The sequence below is a fragment of the Bos grunniens genome, chromosome 1 (genome assembly GCF_055505025.1).
Source record: "Bos grunniens cultivar Pamir isolate PY7600 chromosome 1, Bosgru_T2T1.0, whole genome shotgun sequence".
Taxonomy (NCBI): domain Eukaryota; kingdom Metazoa; phylum Chordata; class Mammalia; order Artiodactyla; family Bovidae; genus Bos; species Bos grunniens.
In genome coordinates, this window is record NC_141165.1 from 83,263,327 (window position 1) to 83,283,953 (window position 20,627).

At 38.6% G+C, this 20,627-nt stretch overlaps 1 protein-coding gene across 10 annotated transcripts in view; it reads right to left on the reverse strand.

Moving 5' to 3' along the window:
* Positions 1–19,924, reverse strand: part of ATP13A5 (ATPase 13A5) — a 122,285-nt gene extending 102,361 nt beyond the window's left edge. For all 10 annotated transcript variants that reach the window (XR_015134041.1, XM_086319849.1, XM_086319837.1 and 7 more), the window contains exon 1: positions 19,721–19,924. Coding sequence is in view for 9 of the 10 variants with exons in the window: in XM_086319849.1 (XP_086175975.1) it covers positions 19,721–19,783 (63 nt within the window). In the remaining variant the exon portion in view is untranslated. The remainder of the gene's footprint in view (positions 1–19,720) is intronic.
* Positions 19,925–20,627: the final 703 nt, after the last annotated feature.

Below are 20,627 nucleotides of genomic sequence, written 5' to 3' on the forward strand. Positions count from 1 at the left end.
ACAAATTGAAAAACAAAAACCATATGATTATCTCAATAGATGCAGAGAAAGCCTTTGACAAAATTCAACACCCATTTATGATAAAAACTCTCCAGAAAGCAGGAATAGAAGGAACATACCTCAACATAATAAAACCTATATATGACAAACCCACAGCAAACATTATCCTCAATGGTGAAAAATTGAAAGCATTTCCTCTAAAGTCAGGAACAAGACAAGGGTGCCCACTTTCACCATTACTATTCAACATAGTTTTGGAAGTTTTGGCCACAGCAATCAAAGCAGAAAAAGAAATATGAGGAATCCAAATTGGAAAAGAAGAAGTAAAACTCTCACTATTTGTAGATGACATGATCCTCTACATAGAAAACCCTAAAGACTCCACCAGAAAATTACTAGAACTAATCAATGATTATAGTAAAGTTTCAGGATATAAAATCAACACACAGAAATCCCTTGCATTCCTATACACTAATAATGAGAAAACAGAAAGATAAATTAAGGAAACAATTCCATTCACCATTGCAATGAAAAGAATAAAATACTTAGGAATATATCTACCTAAAGAAACTAAAGACCTATATATAGAAAACTATAAAACACTGGTGAAAGAAATCAAAGAGGACACTAATAGATGGAGAAATATACCATGTTCATGGATTGGAAGAATCAATATAGTGAAAATGAGTATACTACCCAAAGCAATTTATAGATTCAATGCAATCCCTATCAAGCTACCAACAGTATTCTTCACAGAGCTAGAACAAATAATTTCACAATTTGTATGGAAATACAAAAAACCTCGAATAGCCAAAGCGATCTTGAGAAAGAAAAATGGAACTGGAGGAATCAACCTACCTGACTTCAGGCTCTACTACAAAGCCACAGTTATCAAGACAGTATGGTACTGGCACAAAGACAGAAATATAGATCAATGGAACAAAATAGAAAGCCCAGAGATAAATCCACGCACCTATGGACACCTTATCTTTGACAAAGGAGGCAAGAATATACAATGGATTAAAGACAATCTCTTTAACAAGTGGTGCTGGGAAATCTGGTCAACCACTTGTAAAAGAATGAAACTAGAACACTTTCTAACACCATACACAAAAATAAACTCAACATGGATTAAAGATCTCAACGTAAGACCAGAAACTATAAAACTCCTAGAGGAGAACATAGGCAAAACACTCTCTGACATACATCACAGCAGGATCCTCTATGACCCACCTCCCAGAATATTGGAAATAAAAGCAAAAATAAACAAATAGGACCTAATTAAACTTAAAAGCTTCTGCACATCAAAGGAAACTATTAGCAAGGTGAAAAGACAGCCTTCAGAATGGGAGAAAATAATAGCAAATGAAGCAACTGACAAACAACTAATCTCAAAAATATACAAGCAACTCCTACAGCTCAACTCCAGAAAAATAAATGACCCAATCAAAAAATGGGCCAAAGATCTAAATAGACATTTCTCCAAAGAAGACATACAGATGGCTAACAAACACATGAAAAGATGCTCAACATCACTCATTATCAGAGAAATGCAAATCAAAACCTCTATGAGATACCATTTCACACCAGTCAGAATGGCTGCGATCCAAAAGTCTACAACTAATAAGTGCTGGAGAGGGTGTGGAGAAAAGGGAACCCTCTTACACTGTTGGTGGGAATGCAAACTAGTACAGCCACTATGGAGAACAGTGTGGAGATTCCTTAAAAAACTGGAAATAGAACTGCCTTATGATCCAGCAATCCCACTGCTGGGCATACACACTGAGGAAACCAGAAGGGAAAGAGACACGTGTACCCCAATGTTCATCGCAGCACTGTTTATAATAGCCAGGACATGGAAACAACCTAGATGTCCATCAGCAGATGAATGGAAAAGAAAGCTGTGGTACATATACACAATGGAGTATTACTCAGCCATTAAAAAGAATACATTTGAATGAGTTCTAATGAGGTGGATGAAACTGGAGCCTATTATACAGAGTGAAGTAAGCCAGAAGGACAAACACCAATACAGTATACTAACGCATATATATGGAATTTAGAAAGATGGTAACGATAACCCTGTATACGAGACAGCAAAAGAGACACTGATGTATAGAACAGGCTTATGGACTCTGTGGGAGAGGGAGAGGGTGGGAAGATTTGGGAGAATGGCATTGAAACATGTGAAATGTCATGTATGAAACGAGATGCCAGTCCAAGTTCAATGCACGATGCTGGATGCTTGGGGCTGGTGCACTGGGACGACCCAGAGGGATGGTATGGGGAGGGAGGAGGGAGGAGGGTTCAGGATGGGGAACACATGTATAATTTTTTTTAAATTAAAAAAAAAAAAGAAAAAAAAAATAAAGATTTCAGCACAGCATTATCTGTAATAGCAAAATTATTAGAAGGAATAAATGATAGCTAACAGTTCAATAAGATGTGAGTCAAAACAATGGGCTATTGTGGAGCCATTTAAAACAAAATGCATGAACTCAATTTAGAAGTGTAGGCATGATATGCTGCTGCTGCTGCTGCTGCTAAGTTGCTTCAGTTGTGTCTGACTCTATGCAACCCCATAGGCCGCAGCCCACCAGGCTCCCCTGTCCCTAGGATTCTCCAGGCAAGAACACTGGAGTGGGTTGCCATTTCCTTCTCCATTGCATGAAAGTGAAAAGTGAAAGTGAAGTCGCCCAGTTGGGTCCGACTCTTAGCGACCCCATGGACTGCAGCTCACCAGGCTCCTCTGTCCATGGGATTTTCCAGGCAAGAGTACTGGAGTGGAGTGCCATTGCCTTCTCCGGGGCATGATATGATATATGATATAATGTTAAGTGAAGAAAAGAACAGATAAAAATAGATGGACAACAAATAGCAATATGATGAACTTTAACCTAACTATATCAATAATTACATTAAATGCAAAAGGTCTTAATTTTACGTTTGAAAGCAAAGATGATCAGGCTAGACAATAAAAGATTTAGTATATGCTGTTTAAAAGAGACACACTTTAAATGTAAAGAAGCAGATAGATTAAAAGGATAATGAAGGGGAAAACATAGCATACAAACACTAAGAAAACAGAATCAGTAAAGCTATATTAATGGCAGACAAAACAGACTCTAAAAAAAAGAAATAAGAGAAAAAGGACAAAGATTCATTCAACAAAGAGACATAACAGTCTTAAATTTTTGTGCATCTATAAACACAGTTTCAAAACTTAAAAAGAATACTTGATAGAACTTAAATTTACTCTCATTATTGGAGATTTTAAAACATAAAGAAGGAAATAATAAAGATAGGAAGAGAAACGAATAAGATAGAAAGCAGACATACACTAGACAAAATCAAGAATGCCAGATTTGTACTTAGAGGGGTTAATAAAATTGATAAACTCAAATCTGAATATTTTATGGTTATTAAAGAAAATGAATGTGTAACTAAAAGCCGTAATACCAAAAAAAAAAAAGATCTTCAATCCCAGATGGCATGTGAATCCTTTCAAATATTTGAGGTAGAAGCGATATCAGTCTTTCACAAACTGTGTCATAAATAGAGGAGGTAGGAATCCTTCCAACTCATTTTATGAGGCTGGCATATTCAGATACCAAGATCAGATAGGTATGTAATAAGAAAGAAAAATTATAGGCTAGGATTTATAAGAAACATGGATGAAATTATCCTGAAGTACATTTTCTAAATCAGTGAAATATTTAAAAAGCAATGAGTCATTATCAAATGCAGTTTATTCTAGGATTACAAGAACTTGAAAATCAATGTATTTTGGTAAATTAACTTGAAGAAAATGATAATCAGATACAGAGAAATTTTCATAAAATTTAATACCAATACATTAAAAAAGAAAGAAACCTCTCAGCAACCTAGCAACAGATAAGAACACCTTTCAGCTAATATTATGCTTAATGATAAAATATTACTGCTCTTGAAGTGACAAGCAAAATAAGGTTACCAGCAATCACTACTAGGATACAATATAGTACTGGAAATCTTAACCATTGCATAAGACAAGAAAATGAAATAATGTTTATAATAATTAGAAAATGAAAAGTAATAATACTATATTATATACTTGAAAGTTGCTAAGAGACGAAGTCTTAAATGTTCTTACCACAAAAGAGAAGTGATAATTATGTGAGGTGATGGAGGTGTTAGCTAATATTATGGTGGTAATCATTTCATAGAATTTAAGTATATCTAATCAACATGTTGCATACTTTAAACTTACAAATTTTTATATGTCAATTATATCTCAATACCTTTGGAAAAAAGAAGTAAAATTCTCTTTATGAGTAGATAATGTGATTACATACGTAAAGAAATTCAAAAGAATGCGCAATTATCAGAGTTAGTAAGTGAAATTATCAAGGTTTTTGGATACTGTGTCAATATAGAAAAACCAATTGTATTTAAATATACTAGTAACAAACAACTTGAGAGTAAAGTTAAATATCATTTGTAGTACTATCCAGGGGAAAAAATCAATTATCTTGTAATAGTTCTATCAAAATTGTGCAGGACCTCTGAATTGAAAACTACATATTATTACTGAGAGCAAAGACACAAATAGAGAAGTTCATTAAGTTTGAGGACTAACCATTAGCAATCCCATTTAACTAAATGATGATTGAATTCATGGAACTGTACAATGAAAATCAGTGTATTTTTTTATATCATTGTATGTACATATGTCGATAAGAAATAAGACAAAAGTGGAGTTTGTTATTAGATGTCCAAGCAGGTGAAAGTTACTTTACTTACTTTAGTGTGATTGAATTGAGAAAGAGAGAATGACAGCAAAATTTGGGAAGTGAATGATAAAAGACAAGGACCATCGAAAGGATTTCTATGGAAAGTAGGAAGTTTGGTGGCCTGGGAAGACAGTAACTGTCTTGAGCTGTGGATGACTGGCAAGTGCCAAGATACATAGGAGGAGAGTTAAAAATCACATCTCCAATAACCAAGAGAAATTTCCGTGAAAGACATTGCTTATGGCTGGAAACAGCTCAGTGTTAAAATATCAACAGCTTTTTCCCTGATCTGTTCAAAAAAAAATCAGTAGAAAAATAGATAATAGACAGAAATAAAAGACCTTGCAAATGTCAGAGTAACTTTCAGACCTGTGTAGCTCCTTGAGCAAAGATGAGCAGAAGGAATACTTTTGCTTCCTTGATAAACTGGCCTCATGAATCTTTTTTTTTTTTTTTTTAATCTATTTTATTATAGTTGATTTACAAAGCCATATTTAGTTTCAGGTATACAGCACAGTGATTCGGTTATATACATATCCATACAAAATAATGTATATAAGATATACATAGGGTTTTGTTCCAGTATGGATTTTCCAGTGTATAACATAAAGTTTTTAAGTGAAGGTCTTCTCACATTTTAATATTGATGGGTTTTCTGGTAATAAATTCTGGCTTCCAAATGAAGGCATTCCCCCACTCACTATATTCATAATGGTGTTCTCCACTGTGGGTTCTTTGGTGAGTGACCAGACTTAAAACACAATGAATCCATATACTCTTTAACACCGCTAAGTTTTCTCTTCAGTGTGGATTCTCTGATGTTTAGCAAGGCTATCACAGAACTTAAAGGCTTTGCCACACTCATGACACAAATAAGGCTCCTGTCCAAAATGACTCATGAATCTTAATGAAATTCCTTTCTCTCCTTTCTCAGTTTTCCTGGAGTGTATGTGACTAGATATGGAACTTGTCTTAATGAAATTCCTTTCTCTCCTTTCTCAGTTTTCCTGGAGTGTATGTGACTAGATATGGAACTTGTCTTAATGAAATTCCTTTCTCTCCTTTCTCAGTTTTCCTGGAGTGTATGTGACTAGATATGGAACTTGAGGTCTCAGCTCAAAGAATCGCTACTTGACTTGGCACTCTTTCGATCTAGTCTCAATTGGTTTGTGTGATTCGAGTTTATCATATTTTCATTTTAACCAATTAATCTCAACTATAATTTGATTGTTCTAAATGATTATTCTTCGATACAGTAAGATTCACTCAGAGTTCTCCTAAATATTGATTCAGTCCTAGTAAAATCCACTAAGAAATGCAGGATAGACGACAGAGCCAGGAATATTATGTGAGCCATAATCGGAAGACAAGTAGAATATAGAGGTTTTGTAAATGTAAAGGTTCTGCGAACAGGAGTGAGAAGATCAAAATCTCAAGCTCCTTTCAGTGAACTGAGCTTTGCCACCTATTAGCTATGTGACCTCAGGACTTAACCTAAGTCTCAATTTCCATCTCTGTACTTAGGGGATATTAATAACACACACCTGGACAAATAGTTGTGAAGGTTAAACAAGAAGTGTAAGGTGCTGAGGACAAAGGAAGTGCTCAGTCAATGTTAGCAGTGGTTTGATAATAGGTTCCTAGTGGCTCAGATAGTAAGGAATCTGCCTGCAATGCATAAGACCTGGGTTTGATCCCTGAGTCAGGAAGATCCCCTGCAGAAGGAAATGGCAACCCATTCCAGTATGCTTGCCTGGAGAATTCCATGGACAGAGCAGCCTGGTGGCCTACAGTTCATGAGGTTGCAAAGAGTCAGACACGACTGAGCAATTAACACTCTGACTTTTCAGTCAAAGGAGGAAAAGAGGTGACTCAGTTTTGAGTTGCAATATACTGAGTCAAGGTTGGCAATGGAAACAGGCTGTATTCCATTTGCTGAGGATCCCAGACCTGCCACTTATTACTGGAGTTGAATAGCACAGAGGTTGCGCCCATCTTTGAATAAACTTGAATTGTAGTTCCTTGAAGCAATAATGTTCCCTCACTTCTTTGTTCCCCAACAGAATTCTGTATTCCAAATGCTAGGAAAGGTGGCACAGCCTTAAATGTCTTTTCCTAGACCCAGAGTACAGAGTAGGCAGCCTCTGTACTGACTAGGAGTAACTGAAATATGCAGATGCCTTTTGACGGAGGTTGTTCTCTAAGGTCACAATTTAGAGCCTTATCCAAGTCTGTCAGCAGAGCCTCTGTTCTTTACAGCCTACTCTGTTACCTTCTAGAAGCCCTCACTCCTATTTCTTGCTCCATCACTTGCCAGTTAATATGATCTGGGTAAATGATTTAATTCTCTGAACTTTAGATTCCTTGTGTGAAAAATGTGGCTGGTTGTAAAACGATGGAAGTTGTCTGACATCACAGTTAAAAGCTGGGGATAGGGCATGAGAAAACCAAGTTCAAATCATGCCTCTACCACTTAAGCACTTAACCCTTGGGAAATCCACATGACTTTGGATGATTCAATTTCCTCCTTTATAAATAAATATAGAAACATTAACTATTTTTCTGGGTTATTGTGATAAACTAATGAGATAATGCATGCAACACAGTACAGTTCCTGAAACATTTTGAACATTCAGTATATGTTGAAAGTAAACATTAGCTTGGTTAATTTACCATCCAACAAAATTTCAGTGGATTATAAGTAGCCAGTCTTGTTGAACTGGTTGTGAAATGTTTTGACCATAGGCAATATTCAGAGCTAAATGCTATTTGCCAAAACCATAAGTTGTGCTTCTAAAAGTGGCTTAAGTGGAATTTTTGCTTTTTCCACAGAGCACAAATTGTCAAAACTGAAATCAAATGCAGGCTAAAGAGAAAACTGCTCACCTTTGTGATATGTGAAACTAGGAGAAAGGCTTTAAGATAAACACCAAATTGATTCAAAGACTCACTAGATGTAGTAACTATATGCCCAAGTATCCCAATGCACACACACACACCATTACAGTCCCCTTTCACTAGTAGGGGAAGTAAACAGTGTACCAGATAATTCTGTCTCTGATGCTTACATAATATGACCTTTTATATGTTTACTTCACTGAGCTCAATTTTCTCAGCTGTTAAACCGATATCTGAGTAACTAGCTCGTAGGGATTTTGTGAGAACATACGTGAAGCACTAGCACATAGAGGACATTAATTATTTCTTGCTTTCTTTATAGGTAGTTTATCAGATATATGCTACCATCAGAGACAGAACCAAGATTGGTCACACTATTTAGGAAAGGAGAATTACAGGGCCCAGCTTCACCTAAACATAATTCTTCCCCAAATTCCCTTTTGGTGGGGTCTTCTTTGTCTTATAGAACTATGCCCAAGGGTTTCCTTCCTACTTGTTCTGGAATTTTCATTGCATCTGGAGCACTAGAATTTATGAACCCCTGGTCTTGTGAACAGGTCTTTTTTCAGTTTTTGTAAACTGTTTTATTATGTTCACCATTCGTGTATTTATCCATCTGAAATATTTGTCGCATACCCACCATGCAAAAGCACAATAGTGATTCAAGTTTTTTGGAATGGGTATTTTGGGTTACAGTGCATAACATTCTCATTTATTCAAGCCAGATTATTACAGCTCAAAGTTACAAATTTATTTACTCAAACAAGATATGCCATAAATGACTCTCATTACCTCAATTACCTTTCATGGATGGCAATGCCAATTTCCTGTTGTGACAAGTTGGGTTTTTCCGTAAGTAAGAATTTTTCAGTAACGTTAGAGTAAGTCAGCCTTTTCTCTGTAGGCCTCAAACTTTTAGTCCTTTGAATCATAGCCAAAGAGATAATGTCTCTGTGTCCTTTTATGAAGCTAGAATTCATCATGTTTTATCTTCTTTTTTTAAAACAACAATCACAGCTCCAGGTTTCTATTCATTATTCACAGTCTACCCTTTGTTGTCTTTATCTGGACATGCCAAATTGTGTTCTTTTATGTGTTAAATGGGAGGATATTCTTAAAACTGCTCTCTTATCTCTAACTCTGCCATGTTTCAAAGTTCTTTTCTTTAATGTTAGGATAATATTGTCTGTAGGTAATGAATCATGTTAGTGTGGCCATTGTTCCTCATCCTGGTATTACTGGTTTGGTGTGATCACATGTAGTAATTTGTGTTAGTTATCACTAGCCACCAAGCATTGTTAATTATAGCTTTCTATGTTTTGTCCTGCATTCATGCCATGGAGTACCCTTTGGGTAAGGATAAAATGTCATGAGTACTTTCACTTTTGTCCACATTTGGCAATAAGAACTAACCTTTCTAGGCATTTATTTAAGTGTCATTTAATCTTCACAACAATCCTATGAAATAGATATTATTATGTATTAAAATAGGTATTATTATTAATAATAATATTTGTAAGTTATTATTTATAGATCAGAGAAACTGAGTTTTATGGGGAAGGGATAAATTAGGAGTTTGGGATTTACATACATATACTACTATATATGGGAGAAGGCAATGGCAACCCACTCCAGTACTCTTGCCTGAAAAATCCCATGGATGGAGGAGCCTGGTAGGCTGCAGTCCATGGGGTCACTAGGAGTCGGACATGACTGAGCAACTTCACCTTCACTTTCATGCACTGGAGAAGGAAATGGCAACCCACTCCAGTGTTCTTGCCTGGAGAATCCCAGGGACGGGGGAGCCTGGTGGGCTGCCGTCTATGGTGTCACACAGAGTCGGACACGACTGAAGCGACTTAGCAGCAGCACTACTATATATAAATAGATAACCTACAAGGGCCTACTATATTAGTTCAGTTCAGTCGCTCACCAGTGTCTGACCCTTTGTGACCCCATGGACTGCAGCATGCCAGGCCACCATGTCCATCATCAAATCCCAAAGTTTACTCAAACTCATGTCCACTGAGTTGGTGATGCCATCCAGCCATCTCATCCTCTGTCATCCCCTTCTCCTCCCGCCTTCAATCTTTCCCAGCATCAGAGTCTTTTCAAATGAGTCAGTTCTTTGCATCAGGTGGCCAAAGTATTGGAGTTTCAGCTTCAACATCAGTCCTTCTAATGAATATTCAGGACTGATTTCCTTTAGGATGGACTGGTTGGATCTCCTTGCAGTCCAAGGGACTCTCAAGTGTCTTCTCCATAGTTCAAAAGCACCGATTCTTCAGCACTTAGCCTTCTTTATAGTCCAACTCTCATATCCATACATGACTACTGGAAAAACCATAGTCTTAACTAGACTGACCTTTGTTGATAAAGTAATGTCTCTGCTTTTCAATATGCTATCTAGGTTGGTCATAACTTTCCTTCCAAGGAGTAAGCGTCTTTTAATTTCATGGCTGCAATCACCATCTGCAGTGATTTTGGAGCCCTCCAAAATTAAGTCTGTCACTGTTTCCACTGTTTCCCCATCTATTTGCCATGAAGTGATGGGACTAGATGCCATGATCTTAGTTTTCTGAAAGTTGAGTTTAAGCTGACATTCTCACTCTCCTCTTTCACTTTCATCAAGAGGCTCTTTCAGGTCAGTTCAGTTCAATTCAGTTGCTCAGTTGTGTCCGACTCTTTGCGACCCCATGAATCGCAGCACGCCAGGCCTCCCTGTCCATCACCATCTCCCGGAGTTCACTCAAACTCACGTCCATTGAATCAGTGATGCCATCCAGCCATCTCATCCTCTGTCATCCCCTTCTCCTCCTGCTCCCAAGCCCTCCCAGCATCAGAGTCTTTTCCAATGAGTCAACTCTTGGCATGAGGTGGCCAAAGTACTGGAGTTTCAGCTTTAGCATCATTCCTTCCAAAGAACACCCAGGGGCGATCTCCTCTAGAATGAACTGGTTGGATCTCCTTGCAGTCCAAGGGACTCTCAAGAGTCTTCTCCAACACCACAGTTCAAAAGCATCAATTCTTCGGCACTCAGCCTTCTTCACAGTCCAACTCTCGTATCCATACATGACTACTGGAAAAACAGCCTTGACCAGACAGACCTTTGTTGGCAAAGTAATGTCTCTGCTTTTCAATATGCTATCTAGGTCTTCCTAATTTTCTGCCAGAAGTGTGGTGTCATTTGCATATCTAGGGTTATTAATATTTCTCCCGACAATCTTGATTCCAGCTTGTGCTTCATTCAGACCAGTGTTTCTCATGATGTACTCTGCATATAAATTAAATAAGCAGGGGGACAATATACAGCCTTGACCTACTCCTTTCTCTATTTGGAGCCAATCTGTTGTTCCATGTCCAGTTCTAATTGTTGCTTCCTGACCTGCATACAGGTTTCTCAAGAGGCAGGCCAGGTGTTCTGGTATTCCCATCTCTTTAAGAATTTTCCACAGTTTGTGGTGATCCACAGTGTCAAAGGCTTTGGCATAGTCAATAAAGCAGCAGTAGACATTTTTCTGGAACTCTCTTGCTTTTTCAGTGATCCAACAGATATTGGCAAATTGATCTCTGGTTCCTCTGCCTTTTCTAAATCCACTTTGAACATCTGGAAGTTCACATTTCATGTACTGTTGAAGCCTGGTTTGGAGAATTTTGAGCATTACTTAGATAGTGTGTGAGATGAGTGCAATTGCACAGTAGTTTGAACATTCTTTGGCATTACCTTTCTTTGGGATTGGAGTGAAAACTGACCTTTTCCAGTCCTGTGGCCACTGCTGAGTTTTCCAAATTTGCTGACATATTGAGTACAGCACTTCCACAGCATCATCTTTTAGAATCTGAAATAGCTCAACTGGATTTCCATCACCCCCACTAGCTTTGTTTGTAGTGATGCTTCCTAAGGCCCACTTGACTTCTCATTCCAGGATGTCTGGCTCTACGTGAGTGATCACACCATCATGATTATCTGGGTCATGAATATCTTTTTTGTATAGTTTTCTGTATATTCTTACCACCTTTTCTTAATATCTTCTTCTTCTGTTAGATCATTCAGGTATAACCTAAATCAAATCCCTTACGATTATACAGTGGAAGTAAGAAATAGGTTAAGGGATTAGATCTGATAGAGTATCTGAAGAATGATGGATGGAGGTTCATGACATGGTACAAGAGGCAGGGATCAAGACAATCCCCAAGAAAAAGAACTGCAAAAAGGCAAAATAGTTGTCTGAGGAGGCCTTACAAATAGATGTGAAAAGAAGAGAAGTGAAAGGCAAAGGAGAAAAGGAAAAATATATCCACTTGAATGCAGAGTTCCAAAGAATAGCAAAGATAGATAAGAAAGCCTTCCTCACTGATCAATGCAAAGAATTAGAGGAAAACAATAGAATGGGAAAGACTAGAGATCTCTTCAAGAAAATTAGAGATACCAAGGGAACATTTCATGCAAAGATGGGTACAATAAAGGACCAAAATGGTATGGACCTAACAGAAGCAAAAGATATTAAGAAGAGGTGGCAAGAATACTTTAGAGCAAATGGCAAATATACTCAATATTTTGTAATAATTACAAGGGGAAAGAACTGAAAAAGGATATATGTATATATGTGTTTATATATACATGTGTGTGTGTATACATATATATATATATATATATACTGAATTACTTTGCTGTACACCTGAAACTAACACAATATTGTAATCAACTATACTTCAATAAATAAATAAATAATCAAAAATAAAATTCTTTGCCAATTCTCCCCAACAAAATAAAATAAAATGAAATGTAGACCTGTTGACAAACTAGAAAAATAAAAAAGAAACTGTTGGGGGCCAGAGTGAGGTACTCCGCCCATGGCAAAGGTCATGAGGAAGGAGGCTCGACGTACGCAAAGGCGGGATCGAGCCTCAGGAGTCCCCCTGGAAATCCTCGAGCATCTACCCCCATTAACCAGAGCCTGCCTACTTTACTACTTTGTGCTCTCACCTACACCTCTGACTTTACGGGGGGCTGTCCCCCACCACCTCTTTCGGAGAAGGAGTTAACTTAGAGCTCCAGTTAATAATAATTCCTGGGCATGATAAGAGTGTTTTAACCTACAAACTCCTCTGAAGGTTCTCTAGCCTGCCTGACAGGCTTGTCCGGCCACATGTGATTACTCACAGCCTCCCAACCATGAGAGGCATGAGATGCTTTAAACCTTCTAAAAACAGGTTCCTTAGAAAAGTTAGAAAACTATTAGTATAAGTATAATGGGTTGATTAGAAATTGTATTGGTGAAGGGTTTTTCATTTATTGAGCCAATGTTTGTTGCTAAGTCTCCATATCCCCTGCCCTTACACATATTAATGAATATATAGAAGAAATAACTATTAACCTTTGATATTAATCGTGTTAGACCTTAGGCTAAGTAAATTCTTTCCTTAACTAAAACCCACTACACCCTCACCCTATAGGAATGTAACTTTATTTGGGTGGCGTCTGTTTTAAGAATAATCACCCTTGGAGAAAAAAGTGTTCTGACCACTGTCACAAGGAGAGGGTCGTAAATTGTCAGCAGGCCCCCCTGGCCAGAAGATGATGTAACACCCCTAAGACCTCTGTATACATTTGTGTGAAGCACCTGACTTTAATAAAAGTCAGGACTGCTGTCCCCGCATGACTTTTGTATAACATCTCAGTGTATAAAAACAGACTCTGGAAAATAAAGAACTGGGATCAGTTTCTCAAAATACTGGTCTCCCCATGTCTCTCTCTCTTTCACTCTGGCTGAGTCTCCATCTGGAGCGTGGAACCCACCATGCTTACTAATTATGCCTGGGCTTCTAAGATCCGACCGGGGAGGCCTCAGTGTCTCCTCTCCTTCGGGAGAACAGAAGGACGCCTGCAGCCTACATAAGTGGTGCAAACTTCTTGTCTTGAAGTTTTATTGGTCTCCCGCGTAAACCAAGCCACTCAGCCTCTTTTCTCCACTGAATTTTCCTACTGAGCTATCCTTATTCTATTACTCTTTATATCTTTAATTAATATCTAATTGAAGCTATTGTATCCTGACCCTCGCCGACGCCGTCCCCGCTTCGAATACCCTGGATCAGCCGGGGTTGGACCCCAGCAAGAAACACATGGTCTGCCCAGAAGTAAAAGTATAACTAAGGATTTTTGTTTAATGAGACTTATGGTGAGAGAGCACTAAATATACATCAAAAGGAAATGAAATGCATAGGCTGATTACCAGGGGCAATTTTAAGAACCAAAATTGGCCCCATGTCAAAGGCATGGGGCAACATGGCACATTCTGTTTAAAGTTATTTGTGGAGTAAGAGCATCACTAAACAGGAGGAGTATGTCAGTAATTATTTGGTTCAAATTTCTCTCTTGGGAAAAAAATAGCTGTACACCATCTTTCACAGATGAACATCCATTGTCTGCTTAAGACAGACTACTCACTACCTGGCAGGGTTGCACCTTCACTTGTTGGACAGCTGTGATGGCATGTTCATTTTTCTATCACTGAATAACCAATGGCTTAACACAACACAAATTTACTGTCTCACAGTGTCCATGAGTTAGGTTTGGCTAGCTGGGTCCTCTGCTCAGAGTCTCATAGACTAAAGTAAGGTATTGTCTGGACTCTGCACCTTCTGGAGATCAAAGATTTCATTCAAGATCACATAGTTGTTGGTAGGATTCACTTACTTGTAACTTTAGAACAAAGGTCCCCATTCTCTGACCGGTTGTCAGCCAAAAGCTACTCTCAGTTCTCAGTTCTTACAGATTACTCAGAGCTTCTTACTACTCTGAACCTTCCATCTTCAAAAGTGCAAAGTAAAGCCTCCTTTGCTCATATCTCTCTTATGCTTTAAATCTGACTTCAGGAAATGTCCAGATTGTTTTCTGGGCTCACCTGATTAGGTCAGGCTTATCCAGATACTTTCTCTCTCTTTTTTAATTAAAATATAGTTGATTTACAAGATTGTATTAGTTTCAGTTGTACAAAAAAGTGATTCATTTATTTTTTTTATTCCATTATAGGTTATTGTAGGATACCAAATACAATTTCCTGTGTTATATAATAAACCCTTGTTGCTTATCTGTTTTATATATAGTTTATACCTGTTAATCCTGCACTCCTAATTTGCCCATTCCTCCCTCCTTCTCCCCTTTGGAAAACATTGTTTTGTTTTCTAGGTCTATTTCAGTTTTTACATAAATTCATTTTTATTATTTTTTAGATTCTACACATAAGTGATATTATATCATATTTGTCTTTGTCCGACATTTCATTTAGTATAATATTCTCTATGTGCATCCATATTGATGCAAATGACAATGTTTCATTCTTTTTTATGGCTGAGTAGTATTTCATTATATACATATACACTTTGTCTTCTTAAACCAGTTGTCTATTGATGGGCACTTGGGTTGTTTCCATATCTTGGTGACTGTAACTAGTGCTGCTGTGAACATTGGGGTGCATGTATTTTTTTTAAACTACAGTCTTTATCTTTTCTAGATCTATGTCTAGGAATGGGATTGCTGGGTCATGTGGTGACTATTTCTCTCTTTTTTTTTGGTCTCTAGCTGTGTATCCTTATTTTTAATTTTTTGAGGACCCTGCATACTGTTTTCCACAATGGCAACACCAATTTATATCCACCAGCTGTTTAGGAGGGTTTCCTTTTCTCTACACCTTCTCCAGCATTTATTATTTGTAAATCCCTTTTTGCCATATGTCCCCTGCATTACAAGGCAGATTCTTAACCCGTGAGCCACCAGGGAAGTCCCCAGAGAATTTTAAAATCTTGATTCTGTCATCTGTACTGTTCTTTCTCCCTCATAATGGGGTGCCAGTTGCAGATCAGATAAGCTTGTCAATCTATAATATAAATGGTGGCTAAATAAGAAAGAGACAGTAAGGCTCACTTTTGAATTTTCAGAGTTAGTCCTTTGAGTTTTATTTTGTTTGTCCTTTAATGGAATATTAGGAATATGTGATAGTGTTTAAAATAATTCAGATGTTCAAAATTTCTGATGTTTCTTACCAACTCTTTACATATTATTTTTGAAATGATAGACTTCAATTATCATTCCCCAAGTTTAAACAGAGGAAGAGAAAATATCCTTAGCATCACATTCACCTATTACATTATTTCTGTAATTTTTAAAGCCATGTGACAACCCCTGACTCCTTGCATGTAAATTTACCCTTTATATTTTCATAGCACTTTCCATGTTTCCTACATGATCCTTGCAAACCTTGTGAGTCAGAAGGGGTAATTGATGTCATTCTCAGACAACTAACAAGGTCCCATAAGTTGTCCATAGCCATCCAGTCAGCTGTGGACACTTGACTAAGATCTGCTGTCTTAAGGCCATGGCTCCTCCACTGTATTCCAGAAAAAAGTTACCACAAAGGGAAGTTCTCTCCTATCAAACCTGTGTCCTCCGCGCCAAGTAGCCGTTTTGCCTTCTGGGCTGCTCCCGTTTGTGATTCTGACACTAAAGTGGTGGGCATGTGTGCAGAGGGGAGCACCGAGAGAATGGTTGGGCTTGACGACCAGTGTGACTCATGCAGCACTTCTGTCTCATGGGCAGAATCTGTCTCGTCTCCACCAAGTAAATGCAGCAAGTGAGGCCCGAGAGGACCCCGAAACAGAGGCCGCTATGCACCCCCTGTGCCTCCTGATGCACCTGGCTGAAGAGAAATATGACTTTTTCTTCCAGGAGAATAATCATAATGCTAAAATGATACCAGTCATTCATTGAAAACAGCCTTTCTTACAGAGGTTCCATGGAACAGTAGTTATGAGGGAATCTTCCCTGCCAAGAAAGGATTCCATGTATACACATGTGTGAAATAGAACATACTCTAATGCCCTTTGGGTAGATTCACAGTGAGATACAGTATACTGAAGGCTCTGAGAGGCCCTGAAGTTAATGGCCAGCCTGTTTCACCAAGTACTTCTCAAACTTAATTGCTAGGGAGAAAAGGGAGAGTTTTTATATAATAAATACTATTAACAATATTGTACAACAGAAGATATTTTTGGAAAGGCTGTCTTACCTCATTTTATCCTCACCACAATTCCAAATGGTTGGTATTACTAGCCTCATTTAACAAATAACTCAGCGAGGTTAAAATAACTTACCCAACAGGACCAGAATCTAAGCCCATGTCTGCCTGAGAACAAATCCCTATCCATTAGGCATGAACTGTACAGACTGCAGACTCAGTGAGGTTCTGTGGCTGTGAAGGATGCTGTGGGCTGAGTGAAACAGCAGGGTCCTGAGAAGATCACAAGAAGAGACAAGAAAAGCTGACTGCAAATGGAGAGGCTGATGAAACACTTGGGCAGAAGAAAGGAGACGCTTTTGGGGAAAAAGTGAAGGAACAAGAGACCACTGGAGCCAGGTGGTGGTGTGGGGGTAGGGAGTGGGAGGCAGGAGATTGGGAAGGACAGTCAAGGCCTGTACAGTGACGGTACCTATCACATGAGCTATTGTGAGGGTAACATGAAAGATTGTTTGTCAAACACCCAGCACAAAGAAAAACAAAAAACAAAAAAAAACACCCAGTACAGCACCCACACAGGAAGTATGTGGAGGAGCAGGGGCTGGAGAACAGGAGATAGTAAGGCAAGGTTCAACTGTGATACTACGGCCACACCTCGTATCTGAGATGAGTTCAGGAAAATGACCCAAGACTGCACGTGGATCACCTCACAGGCCCTCTCCACCCACGGAGGTAGTTTCCACCTCACACCCCCTCACATAATCACAGCGCTTGTTCACTGGAAATGATGACTGCAAGAAGTCAAGTCTGGGCCACAGGAAACCTTTGGGAAAGGAAGAGCAAGTGCTGAGAGGTTGCAAAGGCTGGGATTAGACCAGGCCCTGGTTGAATTGGCCTACTAATTATCTAAGAAAGAAAAAGTCCCAGAGTTTATCATAAGGCTATTTTACATGAGTATACAGATTTCTGGCTTCTCTTTCAAACTCAAAAGACCTGACAGCGCTGGGCCTGCGACGTCTAGAATGGCAATTGCCTGGAGGCAGGTGGCAGCGTCCCGTCAGCTGTGGGCCTAGGTCACCCCTCTAGCTTGCCTACTAGCCAGGTTTCCTGACTCACCTGGATTTGCATCTGTGCTCTCTGCCTAAGTTCTTGAGTAAGATTTATGAAGGAGAGATCGACAGCCGCTCCTTCTCCCCCTCCCCAAGATGCCCTGACAATGAGGTAAACCTAGTGGGAGTTCCTAACAGAGGTTTTTTTTGGTGGATTTCTCTAGAATTGTTTGATCACCAATTTCTTCACCAAAGAAATTGGTGACTCCTGCTATTTAATCCTTTGATACCCATGCCCCCTGTGTGGTTAATAGAAATAAAACACTAGACTCTAAACTTTAAAAATACAGCACTGAGTTAGAGAACAATGAGGAGAAAACAGAGATTTTTTTTTTTTGCACGCTCATCGACATGCTGAAAAAAAGCAAGCAGACCCGCTACAGAGTTGTTCGGTAGTGAACACAAGTGAGTAAGTTTTAGTTCTTTGCATCCCTTCAGTCTGAGGATTTTAGAGCACTATACCACTGTAAAGATCTGTGGGGCAGAAAAATGCAAGCCACTTTTGTAATTTCAATTTCCCAGCCCCCACATTGAAGAAGTTAAAACAAAAAAAAGCAGGTGAAATTAATTTTCATAACATTTTATTTAACCCAACCTATCCAAAACATTGTTACTTCAATGTGTAACCAATATAAAAATTATTCATGAGATATTTTACACTTTGTTTTTAGTGAGCTTTCAAAAGCCTATGTGTGTTTTATTAACACACTAAAGCACTTTTCAGTTGGAATTAGCTACTTCTCTAAAGCGGTTTCCCTGGTGGCTCAGTGGTAAAGAATTCGCTTGCCAATGCAGGAGACAAGGGTTCAATCCTTGGGTCAAGAAATGGCAACTCATTCCAGTACTCTTGCCTGAGAAATCTCTCAGACAGAGGAGCCTGGCAGGCTGAAGTCCATGGGATTGCAAAAGAGTTGGACATGATTAAGAGACTAACCAGCAACAACTTCTCTAAAACCACATGTGGCCAGTGCAGGTATAAATGACATCATTTATTTTCCATAGGTTCACAAACACAATAAGTGGGGAGAGTGCGGATATGAATTTCCCACAGATTTCATAGGGAACCGGAAGAACCAAGCAGAAAATTGATACCCTTTGGATATATGAACCCTATCCTCTGGGTTCCTTTCTGCCCTTCAGTGCACCCTGTCTATTCCATCCCCTCTTTTTCTTAATCTCCATTTCTCATTGCCTCGCTAGAGTGTAAACAGCACAGGGTGTGGAGTGGGGAGGAGTGGACTGGCTTCCTAGGCTGACCTTGGGCAAGTTGCTTACCTCCCAAGTCTCACGTTTCTTGTTTATGAAATAGGATTAATTCCTTCCATGAGTTCTGAGGATCAAATAAAATCATAAATGTAAAGTCTTCAGTACTAAAGAGATATTGTAGGCGTTCTCGAGCTTTTCATAATTACTTTTCAAGATTTATATGTGTTTGGTGGAAGGGGCAGTGGGGAAAAAGAATCAAAGAAGTGAGAACTGTTTTTTGTTTGTTTTTGTTTGTTTGATTTTTTTAATATGGCTACACTCTAGTCCTTCTTTAGGACTTGGTGCTTAAAATCTCTCAATTGGCTCTTATAAGGCATGATTTCAGCCCAGAGCACTAAAAATAAATGAAAAATTTTAAAAAGAGTTTCATTTTTTTGCCTGCATTTGTCTAATTATACAGAGTGCCAGATGATAAGTAGGAACGCCTCCATGAGTACCCTGTGAGGAGGGAACTTCACGGGTCCAATCAAAGCACATCAGGATGGCAAGAGCTAAAAGACACGTGGTCATCATCTAGAAGACACAACTTTCTCTCCCCTGCGTAAAAGTGTGCCTCGTGGATCTCCAGGAGCCTTATCAGACTTCAAGTCAGCACCACCCCAAGTAGCCTACAGGCTCAGACACTTTTGAGAAACTATAATAAAAAGAAGGACAGACTCACCATTTCGTTCTCCTCTCCTGGGTTGAGCAAAGCCTGATGGTCCTTTTCTCTCTCCTCCTCCATCTGAATGGGACCGCCAAACTAATTCCCTGGGGAAATGTCAAAACCACCAGGGCTTCAGCGAATCCAGAACAATCACCAATTGTCATTGCTGTTCTCAGCTGCTTTTAAAATCTCTTAGCACACGCCTTACCTATTAGACTAACAAAGGAGAGGAAATACTTTCCTCAGCCACAGGATTGGTCTGTTAATCTATCCTTTTTTTTTTTTTTTTTTTTAATTCTTAGTATTTACTTGCTGAACTAAATATAAGTGCCTCCAGACTTAAACTGTTGAACTAGGAAGATAAACCATTTCATGTGCTGTCTGTAAATATCTCAGCCAATGAATGTGAATGGTCACTTTGCCAAAAACCTGAGACAGAAGGATTAACCAGTGACAGGTGACTGAAAACCTTATGGATTTTGGGAAAGTAATGAGCGTATTGTGACCATGAAAATTGAAGAAACGGGTTTTGGTTCCTGACAGGGAATGTAGGGATCATTTGGGAATCGGGAAAATCTGAATTCTAATACCTGCTCTGCTGTTGACTCTGGACAAATTACTTAAAATCTGAAGTATTATATAACATGTCAACAGGAAGGCCAGAGTTGACATGGAGATTTAAGATAATGTTGATGGAAGTCCAGCTATACATGCGTCACACTCTGTAAGAGACCATCATAGTCACGCTAACCAAGAAGAAACGAGCTTTCTAAAAGTAAAGTGTAATAATAAAACATATTCCTTTCACTTTCACTTTTTAGTTTAAAAAGTTTTCAGATTAAAAAAAGTAGATGGATCCAGAAAGGCTAAATATTGGGAATGTCATCTAGATTTCAACAACTGTATAATCACCCCTGAATTT